A 13,329-nucleotide genomic window follows, 5' to 3' on the forward strand; every position below is an offset into this window, starting at 1 on the left:
TTTTACTATTTCGTGAGTTTTATTTTACTATAAATAAATGGGCAATGTTTTATAAAATTTACGATTAATATGGGCGATATCTTATATAGGGTTAAGCTATATTTACTAAATGATAAACGTGCTTGGAATGATAAAGGTACAGGACATATTACATCCTTCTACTCACAAGCACAAGAAGATAAAACAATCACTTTATTAGTACACTCTGAGATTGATGGTATTGATACATTATTTATTTTTTCTGACATATTTTTTTAGACAGTTTATTATTAAAACATTTAATTGCATCAGATATTGTTTATCAAAAACAACAAGTATTTATTTAGTTAATTATAATTTATAATAAATATTTTAGGATACATTAATATTATGGACAAATAAAAATGGAAATGATATAGCCTTAAGTTTTCAGGAAAGGCAAGGGCGAGATGATATATGGAATAAAATTTGTGAAGTATTTTTTTAAAATATTTCTTATATCTATATAAAATTAGTTCCAAGGTAAAGATCCTAACATATGTATCGATGAAGAAATTGAAGAAGATTATAATGACACAGAAATGAATGAATATACATATCAAGAAAATATTCCAGATGATTCATTAATTAATAATCCACATTCATCTCATAATCATATTAATTTAGATTTTAATGAATCAATAACATCTTATGAAAATATGCAAAATATTGAATATAATTATCAAGAAAATAAATCTATTAAGGCATTAACAAATGATAATGTTGACGATGAGGTTAATGAAAAAAGTTCTGAATATATGGTTAACATAGGTGGAGATAATGATTATCTTTATAATTCATTAAATGATTTTACTGGTAAGAGAAAAGATACACCAAGAAAATCAAAAGGTGAAACTAACCAGAAGAAGGCTAAAAATGATACTCATTCCTTTAATTTTAATTATGAAGAAGATTTTGATAATAATGATGATAAATTTTCTACTTTAAATGATAATTTAGCTTCAAATTCATATATTCAAAATAGTTTTAGTTTTTTTGAAAAATCGAATTCTTCACAAATCTTACTCAATCATGATAAGGATTATTTTATTAGTGATAGTCATATGGGTCTTAACAATGCATTAATCTTACCAGTATGTGACATAAATCATTTGTCAGAAATTTCTAATATAATTTCAGAGCACGTGGGTCATGGTAGCATAGTTGGTATGATGCAAGCTAATAAGCGTGAAAGATTAGCTTTAGCTATAGAAAACCAAAATTATGTTGGAAAAATACTTGAATTATTTAGAATATGCGAAGATTTAGACCACATAGAAGGCTTGCATCATATTTACCACATATTGAAAAACTTATTCTTACTTAATAGGAATGCAATACTTGAATTATTGTTAGCTGATGATGCAATAGTTGATGTTATTGGGTGCCTGGAATATGACCCAATTGTATCTTTAGAACAGGAAAAGGTTGAATATTCTTTGGCTGACAACATGCTTAAATCAAGCTTAAAAAAGCAGGACATTAATAATTTGGTAATCACCCAATGTGAAACATATTCAAATACTAAAAATGATATGAATAAATTTATTGAAGCTAATAAAGATGATGTAATAGTTTCTTCTACTATTGAATCTGAGTCAAACAAAGAAAATACTGATATATCTCAAAATGATTACATGAAACTAGTCAAAGACACACAGGTGCCAGTAGCCACAAGCATTTCAGACACCAAAAACCCTGACATTTTAATCAACACAATAGGTATTGAGGATATGGTTGAAAAATCTGTGTTTACTGAATTAAAAGACACTAAAAATTTTATGGAAATGGGTGTTGCCAATTTAGAGTCTATGGACTGTGATAAATTATCTTTATCTACCACTGATACACAAAATACACAATTATTGACCAAAAATATTCTAAAATTAGATGCATCTTTATCTAGTTTACATGAGGATACAAAAGAAGCACAGCCTGTATCGATTATTCTTTCAAGTTATTACTTATTTTATAATAATTCTTTTCTCACACAAAATATTATTAAATTGCTTTGTATTTTTTTTAATGTTTGATGATTTTTTTTACATTTAATTTCATTACATAAATAAATACAAAAGATTATCAAAAGCAAAATCACCGAGAGTACATACTCAAGGATGCTAAATTTAAAGAAGCCATCCACATAACTAATAAGGAATTGCTTAGAAAAATACACCAAACTTACAGAGTCCAATATATTCAAGATGTAATCTTTCCCCAGCCTTCTATATTTGAAGAAAATGTATTATCTTCCCTTACTTCCTTCATTTTCTTCAACAAATTGGAAATTGTCAATTACATTCAAGTATATAAGATTAGGAAACAAAAAAAAAGCAAAAATTTTCAATTTAATTTTTTTAAAACAAATGCATTTTTTTTGGAGTTATAAATTTTTTAAAAATAAATCTATGGTAAGTAAAATTTACTTTATATTTCAATAAAAAAGGAAAATAAAAATAAAACCAAACAAAAACAACTATTTTTTGAATAATTAAGGACGGCTATATGTACTCTTTTTTGGATATATTATTTGCAAAATTTTAATGCCATTTTTTTTACCATAAGCACACCATCTATATTACTTTGATATAACTAAAAAAATTATTTTTCAATTCAGGAAGATGATAAACTCTTGGTAGAAGTTTTCAATCAATTATCATCCGATATCATAAATATAGACCAAAAACGTAATTTGATTTTGTTTGTTAAAGAGTTTTGCCTGTTTTCCCAAACACTACAGTCTCAGAGCAAGGAAAGCTTTTTTAAAGTATATGCAAATAAAATAATATAAATATAATGTTTGATTAAAATAATGATAAGCTAGAATAGAGCTTTACAATCAGACTCCTGGGTTTGGGCCTAAAAGTGGAGAAAAATTTTGGGCCAAGCTTGTGTATAAAAAATTAATAAAAAAATTTGCTTGCAGAGCCCTAAGCTAGAATACTTGATTTATGAAAAAAAAATATATAATGGAGAAATCTTGGAATTTCTGCTCTAATTTTTTTATCTCTTATTTATATCTCATTAGTACAGTTGAGGCAAGCTGGCTAAAATGGAAAAACCTGGCTTTATCATAATATATATCATCTCAGTTTCAGAAATTTCTAAAAATATATGTAGCTAAACTTAAGCATAAGAAAGAAAAGAAAATTATTTTTAGCACCCATCTGTATATGAATCGAATTAGCCATTAGCAAAAATATTCATAAAAGATATATTGTGTGATAACTAACGAGCATCTAATCCTTAAAATGGAAGTGTGGGCTGGTTATATCAAAAGAATCGTTTCTTAACTAGTTCCTATTTATATATATTTCTATCCATTTGAAACTATTATTAAAAAAATATATACACCTTGTAACTACATTTTGTATTTTTTTTATGTAAATGAATGAATTCAAATATTAACCATTTTTATAGTTTAATCTTATAATCATAAGCATAATGTAAAGCCTTGCTGCACTCGCATCACGGGAATTTATATAGGTGATAGGGGACGAATAATTTTTTTATAGTAGATTCCTCGAGTTTGTGATTGTGGTTTTGCTCATTTTATACATGTTAGAAAATTATGTTAATTTATATATTATTATAATATTTTTTTTTCTTATTTTAAATTCAGGCTTTAATGAACAAAGGAATTTTATCCGTTTTGGAGTCTATCCTGGTAATATTGCCTTATATAATATATTTGAATTGTTTTACATAAAAAATAAATTTTTTTTATCAAATGAGCAAATAAAAAAGAAGTTCATATTAAAAATAAACCATACTCCGCCCATTTGGTTGTTCATAAGATCTGAAATTTAAAATTCTAAAAGCAGAATAAATGTTAAAGCCTTTATCAATTAATCAAACCCTTGTAGTCATATTATCACAAAAACTAACCCTACATCCATGTTTTTATATGTATAAATGCACTCTGAAAATTTTTAACATAATAATGATACATATCTCTCTATTTTATCCATAATAATAACGATATATTTATCTCTATTTTATCCATATTTTTATTAAAAAACATAGCCTTGTGATGATGAAATAACTCGTAATGCCATGATAGATATCTTATGGTTTTTGGTCGAATTCAATCCCTCTAATATACGGGAATTTGTTCTGAAGGAGTGCTACACCAATCAAGACGAAGTTTACAATTACTTTTCTTTTATATAACTATAATTTATTTTTTCATAATTATCATCTTAAACCTGAGCCTTCTAGACCCTGCTAGACTAATGAGGTTAGACTCCCCATGATCACTAAATATAAATATACTGATTATTAGGCTTAGAGGTTGGCACAGCCCTGCCCGAAAGCCCAAAAGGATTTTGGGCTAGGTAAACAAATGATACAAAATATTTTTACGGGACTGGCCATAAATTAAAAAATATTTTAAAAACTGATATTAAGAAAATATGTCATTTTCCTCCATAAAAAAATATTACAGTTCTGGCCAAACCATTTGTAAAATTTATATTTTACGGACCATATCAGATGGATAGGCCAAAAACTTCAATAGTAAATTTGGGTCAATTTAAGCCAAGCCGACCTTTAATTAAACAACCGCCTACACCCCCCTTCCCTCCCCCCTCGAAAGTTATATGTGTAAGAAAAAGTTTAATATGATACCTTAACAGAGTTGAAATGATATTTAGCGAGATATAATGCTATATTATAAATTTTTATTTGATATTAATTCATAATTAGTCATTATGAAAATAAAAATGGTATGGATTCACTTCCGAGTCTGATCTGCCATTAATTTTAAAAATTTCAATACAATTTTAAAAATAAAAGTGAGAAAAAGTAAATTAAAAACTGAATCAAGTGTAATTAGAAATCGGATGTTTTTCAGTGACCATTTATAAAATGTATGACATAAATTTGTATAAATAATCATCGTCTATTGTATACCTATATTTAAATTTAAAAAAAAACAATTTTTTTAGGACACATACCTATTGAATGTTTTGATTGATCAAATGATTTGTGACCCCGATCCAGGTTTATTTAATGAACTACCTGATTTTTTTATTATTCTTACCAATATACAAATAAATGGCGGCGCTATCTCTTTTTTAAAAATTTATTATAGGCGTGTACTATAAAATATTTTAAATATGACTCATTTGCCAATACACCACTAATCAGAAGTTTTCATAAATGCTCAATAGATCTTACTCCATTTTCTAAGTTCTTATCATGTATTGTATTTAAGAGAAATTTTTTTTTTTTAAAATCTAATCGGAGGGGGGGGGGTATATAAAGTAACAACTTATCTAACAAATGCAAGTTTTCTAATTCAATTTATTTTAGAACTTGGGAATGCTATGCAAATATCGCTGATACTTAAGACTATAGCGGATCCAGATAACATGACTACAACTGTAAATGTAAAATAAAAAATATTTCAAAAACAATTTTTTTTGATGAAACTTATTTTACCTTTCTTTCCGAATAATAAATTTATAAATTATAGAAAAGCGAAAAGAACGAATTTTTAAGTTTTTTCTACAAGCACAATATGCACATCTTGATAGCCCCTCTACTCGCCAATACTACTGATATGGCGCCTAACAAAGGTTTTATTTATTTATTAAACTTAAATTCAGCTTGATTATTAAATCCTTCTTACATTAATCTTTCTGAAGTTAAAAAACATAGTGATGGAAACCACTCCAAATACTGATTAATAATATTTGGGTTGGAAGGGGCCTCAAACGTCATACTTGGTGAGTATGCGTCCTGCGGACGCTAATATTGGACGGGATTGCGTCCTTGGGCGTATGTTTTATTATCTTCAACCCCCAAAAATAATATTTTCATATTAACATCAACTAAAGATAGAGTTAAAGTTATAAAAAGCAAGCAACGATATGCTATATCACTGATTGATTTTAATATAGAATAATTTTCATTGATAAATTCAAAGTTGCCTCTATAATCATATAATATAAGATGCATTTTTAAGAATATATCAATTTAAAATAAAAACTCCTGCCAGATTATGAAATGGATTTAAAAGATTATTACTAAGTTCAATTTGTTTTAAGGAATCTAATATTATTGAAAGCATAATAAGCAATTTAATTTGTAAATTCAAATATTTTTTTAAAAAAATAAACAAATTAATTATTTATTTTTTCACAGACGACTACCGCACGGCTCATTTACTTAGTATCATAATCGAAATTCTCTCGTTTTACGTGTCGCATCATACCTTTCATTCCAAAAATTATTTCATAAACAAAGATTTGCTGAGGAGGGCCTTAGTACTCACGAAATCGAAACATCACTTCTTAATCCTATGTAAAAAAAATTTAAAAAAAAACAATTTTTTTGACACATACCTATTGAATGTTTTGATTGATCAAATGAAGTAAAAATTACGGAAAAAATGTCTATATCCCATTAAACTTAACTAGAACTCTTTGTAATTTCAAAAATTTTGATCCATAAACACATTTTGGTTATTATGATTTCGGTCCAAATTCAAGGAAATTATTACAGCAGCTAATTAATTTAAATTTCTATTCGTCTATTTATAATCACATAACTAGACAATTTATCAAGTTATTAATAAAAAATGATTTAATTTTATTAAAACTCATTTTTGATAAATCTAAATTAACCCTAATTCATATTTCTTTAATCCTACTCCCTACTTCAGATGCTCGTTTAATTTAAAATATACCTGATTTGATCCAATTACAAAAATCCATTTGAACATTTCATAAGTTGAGAAATTATCGTTATGATGAATATAACTAAATTAGTTATTGTGAATTCGCGCTAACATAGAGTATAAAATTATCTTCAAAATAGAAATCTTCAAATATTTTTGTTCTCTGAATATTTGAGAATGTTCAAACAGGATTTTTGATCAATTTTAAATCTTATTTTTATGCATTAAAATATTTCTTGATTAAATTACAAATTTTTAAAAGAATATTTTTTGATTTTTATTAAAAATTTTCGATTTTGTTATCTTCTCTTTTTTTTAGCTCTAGAAAATTGGAATATAAGAGTCACTCGAATTTTTATCTTTAATATAAAATAATTATAATTTATCATTCTCAATTCAAGATCAAGATAGTGTATATTCCAGGGATGTGAACCCTTCGACAAAAAAGGCTCCGGGTTCGGGTACAGTAATAAAATTTAAAAAGGGCCCGGGTTCAGGGAACATAAATAAATGACTCAAAATAAGACTTTTTTCCATTCATTTATTATTATACTTCAATATATATATACACATTCATAATTTACAAATAAAAAATTTAAAACTGATATAATTTATATTTTAAATGTTTTATTCAATCGCACAATCATAATATCTTCTAAAATATCATCCTTGAGATTTCCACGTAAATTAACAATATATATTTCAAAGATGAAAATCCACCTTCTACGCTTACCTAAAATAGTTAGTTATCTTATTGTACTTGTGTCGCCGGTACAGCCATGACGATTCTAGACAAGATATATAATTCTGGATATATTGAAGAATTTTTTTTCCAGAATTTTAAAATATTTGTATCCTTATTTATTCTCTTAACTTCTGAGAACTTTTCTATTAAAGATGCAATAGGCATTTTTTGATCCTCCTTTCTATCTGATGATAATTTGATTTTTTTTTCTCTATCTAAAAGTAAAATTTATAGATCATCAATGTTGCTCTCATTATAATTATTATCACTACAACCAGTAGGTATTATTGTCGTAGCCTATGTTGTAAATAATGGAGTTTTGCGTATGCCATAATTCCTTAAGATGGGCTTTAGCCATTTGTTTTTGCTCAATACTCAAGAAAACTTGATATCGAGTGTCTAAATATACAGAAGCATATACAACACTATTTTGCAAATATTGTTGCTCGAATTTTCATGTTTTCTAATATTTCATATGAAAAAGGACTAAGTTAATCTTTCTATCTAATATTTCTTATGAAAAAAGACTAAGTTAATTTTTCTAAATCTAATCGACATCTAATCCATATGCCATAAAAATCAGATAAACAATTGTTTTGATCGTAATCTTAATGTTGTTATTTTTAAAGGAACTAATACACTAATAAGGTCCTTTATTTGGGACCAATCATCTTCCGACAAAATAACTTCACATGCTCCTATAATAAAATCATTACAGAAATCTTTCAAACTTAATAATCGTTCTAGCATCATACAAATTGAGGATCAAAGTGACCTTTTCATTGATTTTAATATTCTTGCAATTGTGGGAGTTTTTAAATAAGTGTAGTTTTAAAGTGGTTACTTTTTAGGCAGTCATTAATAGCCAATTGTAGAGTATTGGCTGCACATTAGATCCAATATATATTTGTGGGGAAATCTATTAATAAATTTACATAATAAATTATTATTACCTACACTAGAAAATAATTTATGATATCAATCTCTAAATAAAATGGAAGTCCAGGAAGAAAACTGAAAGAAAAACGCGAAGATAAAATAAATGATTCCGCGGAAAAAAATTTATATTGTGTTTTAAAAAAATTTTATATTGTTTTTTAAAAAAAATTTATACTGTTTTTTAAAATTTTATATTGTTTTTTAAAATTTTATATTATTTTTTAAATTTTTTTTATGCACATCGCACCCTTGGACCCTCCACTTTTAAAAAGGGTCCAGGTTCGGGTACAAACAAAATACGGGGGTTTAGGGTCCGGGTTCACATCCTTGGTATATTCTTTGAAATCTAGATAATAGATATAACTAACGGCAACTTTATCATATTGATAAAGATAAATTTCATAAATTAAGAATTAGTATTATAAGCTAATTTCATTTTGAATAGAGAAACCTTATTTATTAATTGATTTATTAAACTTCGTGCTGTATCAGCTCACGACAAGCAAAATTTGCATATATATAGAAAAATGTATACACCTCACGGTTTTTACAACTATCCATTGGCTTAGTCGCGAAGTTAGGGTATCACCTGTATCTCGATTATAAATTCAGCGCGGAATTTCGGCACTTTATTTTAAAGAACTCTTTAAAATATAAACTTTGTAATAAAAAATATTTTTTTTACCTACTTCATAAAATTTCATATGATGTTTTACAAAAATATAATCGCCCCACTGAAAATAATTTATTTTTTTTAATATGAACTAAACTAACCCATATATCTGCTTTAGCGTTCTTGATTTCACTGGGCAATCTTGTTAAATAACAAATTCTTCTTAACAAAAATAAAAATAAGATGCATGTATAGTATTTATCATTTTGATAATGTCCCATTTTCTATATTTTTTTTTAAAATTAATCTACCCCAATAAAATCAAGAATATACTTTGGTGGAATCAAAAACTTACAACTAGATAATTATTTGGTATTAAAATATTTACATGAATCTTATGGAATAGGTAATGAAAATAAAAATTACTTTTTTAATTACAAAATTTTTATTCCTGTTATTTTTTAAAAAAAATTTTAGGGTAAAATGGGCTAAATTACTTCTGCGAAGAATTGTCTTGATGTCATATTATTTTTTCACCCAATACTAATACTAACCCAAATGATGTTTTTTACTCCATATCATTTTATATACCACTATATTCTTTTATTTATTAAAAAGGCGCTTTAAGGTTGATGCGAAATATAATCAATCTAAAGGACGATTTTTACAACAGGTACATAGCTAGGGGCTACTTGTTTAAACCCATAGTCGACGCATTTGAGAAGAACGGAACCAGATATAATTTACTCAATTCTGCTACACTTGAATTATTCGAATACATTTACATGGTTTAATTTTTTGAGAAAAATCAAATGCTACTTTGGAAATTTAAATATTGAGGAATTATTTTATAGGTCATTTAAGAATTGTTTTTGTTTGACAATAATGTCAATTACTTGTTATATTCTTATATGATTTATTATAATAAAACAAAATACTTGTATTATATTATAGGAGGATCTTAAAACCCTTCTTATTCACGTGGTTGAAAATTACTACGACAAATATTTCGCAAAAATAACATATAGTGATGTTTTTAAAAAATTAAAAACTCGTTGCGATCAACACACCGATGCATCTTCCAATAATTTTTGTCGAAATGGACTTCCCGGAAATGCATTGAGTTATAAGTAAACGCCGCCATTTTTTATTTAAAAGTGATATTAAAAACTGGGACATAATTCTTCCCAATTGAAAAAATAATTAATAAATGAATAATATTTAAATTATGGTGAGGTCTAATAAAACTAAGAACTTAGGAAAAAACATTTTGAGTTTTCTGTTCTGGCTTTCGTTCCTGAAAATAAATATTTGATTTTTATTTATTAACGAATATAATCATAATATTTATTTAAATTCGATTTTTACTTAAATATATATTTTTTGTTACATCATTTTTTTCAAAGACAGTGACTTTGAAAAACTATGTCTTTTATTAAAAAAAGGATCCTACCATTTTTAATATTTTGCTCTTTGTGATAAATATAAGAGCTGAATTCGATATAGTAATTAATACGATATGAATAAGTTGAAGGAATCTAATTTGTGATCTATTTAATTAAACCATCAATTGCCAATTTTTTTGATTGTTTACAAAATATCACTTAATCTGAATGAATGTACAAAGGTGGGTGTATCCACTCTTTGAGTTTTTAATATACAAATATAAAACATCTACTTTTATTTTTAGAATTACATTTGAAATAATCTATATGCAATTTAAGAAAATTATTATATATAATCGTGAATAGGATTGGGGTACAATTAAATCAAATTCGATCATTTTTGAATAAAAATCACAATTTGAATCAGTTTGCTTTTTGTTTTTTTTTTATTATCAATTATTTTTTATATACTTTTTTGTCATATTTGCTTCAGCAATAGTTTCTTCAAATTATTTTTTACAGGCAGATGTTTATAATAATGAATGTATACTTAATTAATAACTTTTTCTCTGGAGTTATTTTCTTTAATAGCATATATTATAAAATATGTTTCATTTTATTTAAAAAAAATGATTATTGATTTTTTTTAGACTCTAATCATAAATGCCCAATTTTGTAATTTATTGCATAAGATAATTTCAAAACAATTTGACTATTAAAAAACATATACTTATAATTTAAAAAAAGCGCCTCATCCACTATCCCACGCCACAATATGTCTCAACCCGTGACAGCCTCTCCTAATTCCAAAATTATACGTCATCGGCATATATCTCCATCCACCTCGGTAACTTCCTCCACCTCCTCTTCTCGGATAGCACCTCAAGATGGCGTAGATGAAGCCACGGACGAGGAGGACGATACCACTGATGAAGATATCGAAGGTGTTTTTAATAAAAAAAATTATCGGTCTTTATATTTTATATAACATTTTTTAAAGTTTATTAATCAAATAAAAAAAATTAAAATTATTTTTACGATACTTAATTCTAGAAGGGCCTGATGAGATAATAGATGAAGATGTAGAGGATGAAGAGGTTGAAAGGAAAAGAGAAGAAAGCTGGTTTGACGGTGATGACAACGAGGAAGAAGAGAATGATATAAGTGATGCGAATGAATTAGGAGATATAGAAAAGAAGAATGAATTAGAAACCCTAAAAAAAGGTATAGCTATTTTCTTGTAAAACCAGGTTTCTATTTACATAACTTATTGTTAATTTTTTTATAAAATTAAATAATCCATTATTTTACTTTTGAAAACACTTAAAAAATAATATTCTTCATGTAATTTAACACATATTTCCTTTCAAGTAAAATATTTATTTTGTAATATTAATCATTCGATTCGAACCTTCTAACTCGACATCACTCAATTTCATAATTAATTTAAACTGACGATTAATTTATTAAACGTGTACATATAGAGTTGCTATAAGACTTCATATATGGTCTAAAAAAATATCTAGCTATTTTCAAGATATTTTTTTAAATGTGCAGACAAAATTAATAAATTGTTAAAACCCAAATTGTAAAATGGAAATTATTTATTACGTTTGATGTTTTATTTATAGATGAAATATAATATTATTAGCTTGATATTCTCATAGTTTTCATCATAGAAGTAGAACTGTCGCCCTGTAAAATTTAAATCATTGTATATAATAATAATTTTTTTCGGCGATTATGAAACCTTCAAATTTATAAATTGAACTAATCTATGTCAATTCTTTTTTTTTCTTTCTGGCATTTAAAACCAAGTTTGAAAATTTATATATATAAAAGATTATTATTAAAACACCATATTTTCATCATCCATTGTGTAAAATTAAACTTATATAAAAATAGAATTAATTAAAATATAGTATAAAAAAAATGTAAAATAAAATTTTATTAAAATGTATCTATAAATAAATGCTGATGAAGCTAAAATGATTTTATTGGCTGTAGCACGCCCCATTGAAATACATTTTATCAAAATGCCTTTCAATGGTAGACTTAATATATTTTTACTTTTAATGACATTGCATATACCTAAAGCTACAGAATTTTATAAATAGTGAAAACAGGGTTGAATTTCTATTGATTAGGAGATAAATCCTAAAATATCTTTACATTACTTATAAATTTAGTTTCATTAAATATATTGCAAAAAACAATTTTTAATTTTTACAGATTCCCTGCTGAGCTTAACAAAAATTTCAAAACCTCCACAAACATTTTCATCCCGCGTCACCCTCCATCTTAAAATAACAGCTAAATCCGAAATCCAAACTACTCAAAATCTTGCGGGCCAATCGTTGTTCAAAAATTCATTTTCCTCTATTGTTGAAACAACCACATCTAATAATCCAATATTCGTTTCTACCCCTTCCAGTTTACCGATCGTCTCATTTTCCCTCAATAATACATCGTCCAAAAATAGTAATAGTTGTATTGAAATCGATTCCATCATCTCAGAATCTAATTTGCCTATCAAAAAATCGAGCATCGTGGGGACCAACTCTAAATTAACTAATAGGCCACCATTCGTTGTAAATAAGACTGTTTTGTCTAAAATCGTTACCTCGCCTATCGTCACAAATATCGACGATATTACCAATAAGGTAATTTTTTTTATTACGGAGATTGGATTTAATTATTTAGATACCAAAATATGTTTTAAAAAATTTATATTAAATTTAAGATACATTAGCTATTATGCAAATAGTTCGTTATCAAACTACATGTTTTACCAATTTAATTTTTGAGCTCATTTGCCTTTGTATTCTCTTATTTTTGAATATTGTATGATTACTTTTTATATTGTAACTTAGTTTTTATTTTGATTTTAGAGTATTATTTTTACTATATTTTGTTGTAATTGATGTTCACATTAACTAGAATG

At 26.1% G+C, this 13,329-nt stretch overlaps 1 protein-coding gene across 2 annotated transcripts in view; it reads left to right on the forward strand.

Annotated features, from left to right (window-relative positions):
- LOC135929317 (uncharacterized) overlaps positions 1 to 13,329 on the forward strand; it is a 14,630-nt gene continuing 1,301 nt past the window's right edge. The window contains exons 1-17 of one of the 2 annotated variants that reach the window (XM_065465850.1): positions 1 to 217; positions 259 to 314; positions 356 to 454; positions 495 to 1,974; positions 2,097 to 2,323; positions 2,636 to 2,785; positions 3,641 to 3,685; positions 4,045 to 4,164; positions 4,968 to 5,022; positions 5,335 to 5,411; positions 5,498 to 5,600; positions 6,169 to 6,327; positions 9,619 to 9,788; positions 9,955 to 10,130; positions 11,133 to 11,329; positions 11,439 to 11,609; positions 12,618 to 13,048. In XM_065465850.1, the coding sequence (XP_065321922.1) occupies positions 70 to 217; positions 259 to 314; positions 356 to 454; positions 495 to 1,974; positions 2,097 to 2,323; positions 2,636 to 2,785; positions 3,641 to 3,685; positions 4,045 to 4,164; positions 4,968 to 5,022; positions 5,335 to 5,411; positions 5,498 to 5,600; positions 6,169 to 6,327; positions 9,619 to 9,788; positions 9,955 to 10,130; positions 11,133 to 11,329; positions 11,439 to 11,609; positions 12,618 to 13,048 (3,864 nt within the window). In that variant the 5' untranslated portion in view covers positions 1 to 69. The remainder of the gene's footprint in view (positions 218 to 258; positions 315 to 355; positions 455 to 494; positions 1,975 to 2,096; positions 2,324 to 2,635; positions 2,786 to 3,640; positions 3,686 to 4,044; positions 4,165 to 4,967; positions 5,023 to 5,334; positions 5,412 to 5,497; positions 5,601 to 6,168; positions 6,328 to 9,618; positions 9,789 to 9,954; positions 10,131 to 11,132; positions 11,330 to 11,438; positions 11,610 to 12,617; positions 13,049 to 13,329) is intronic. The other variant, XM_065465851.1, reaches the window with a different exon arrangement.

The sequence above is a fragment of the Gordionus sp. m RMFG-2023 genome, chromosome 5 (genome assembly GCF_954871325.1).
Source record: "Gordionus sp. m RMFG-2023 chromosome 5, tfGorSpeb1-WG-v2, whole genome shotgun sequence".
NCBI classification, from domain to species: domain Eukaryota; kingdom Metazoa; phylum Nematomorpha; class Gordioida; order Chordodea; family Parachordodidae; genus Gordionus; species Gordionus sp. m RMFG-2023.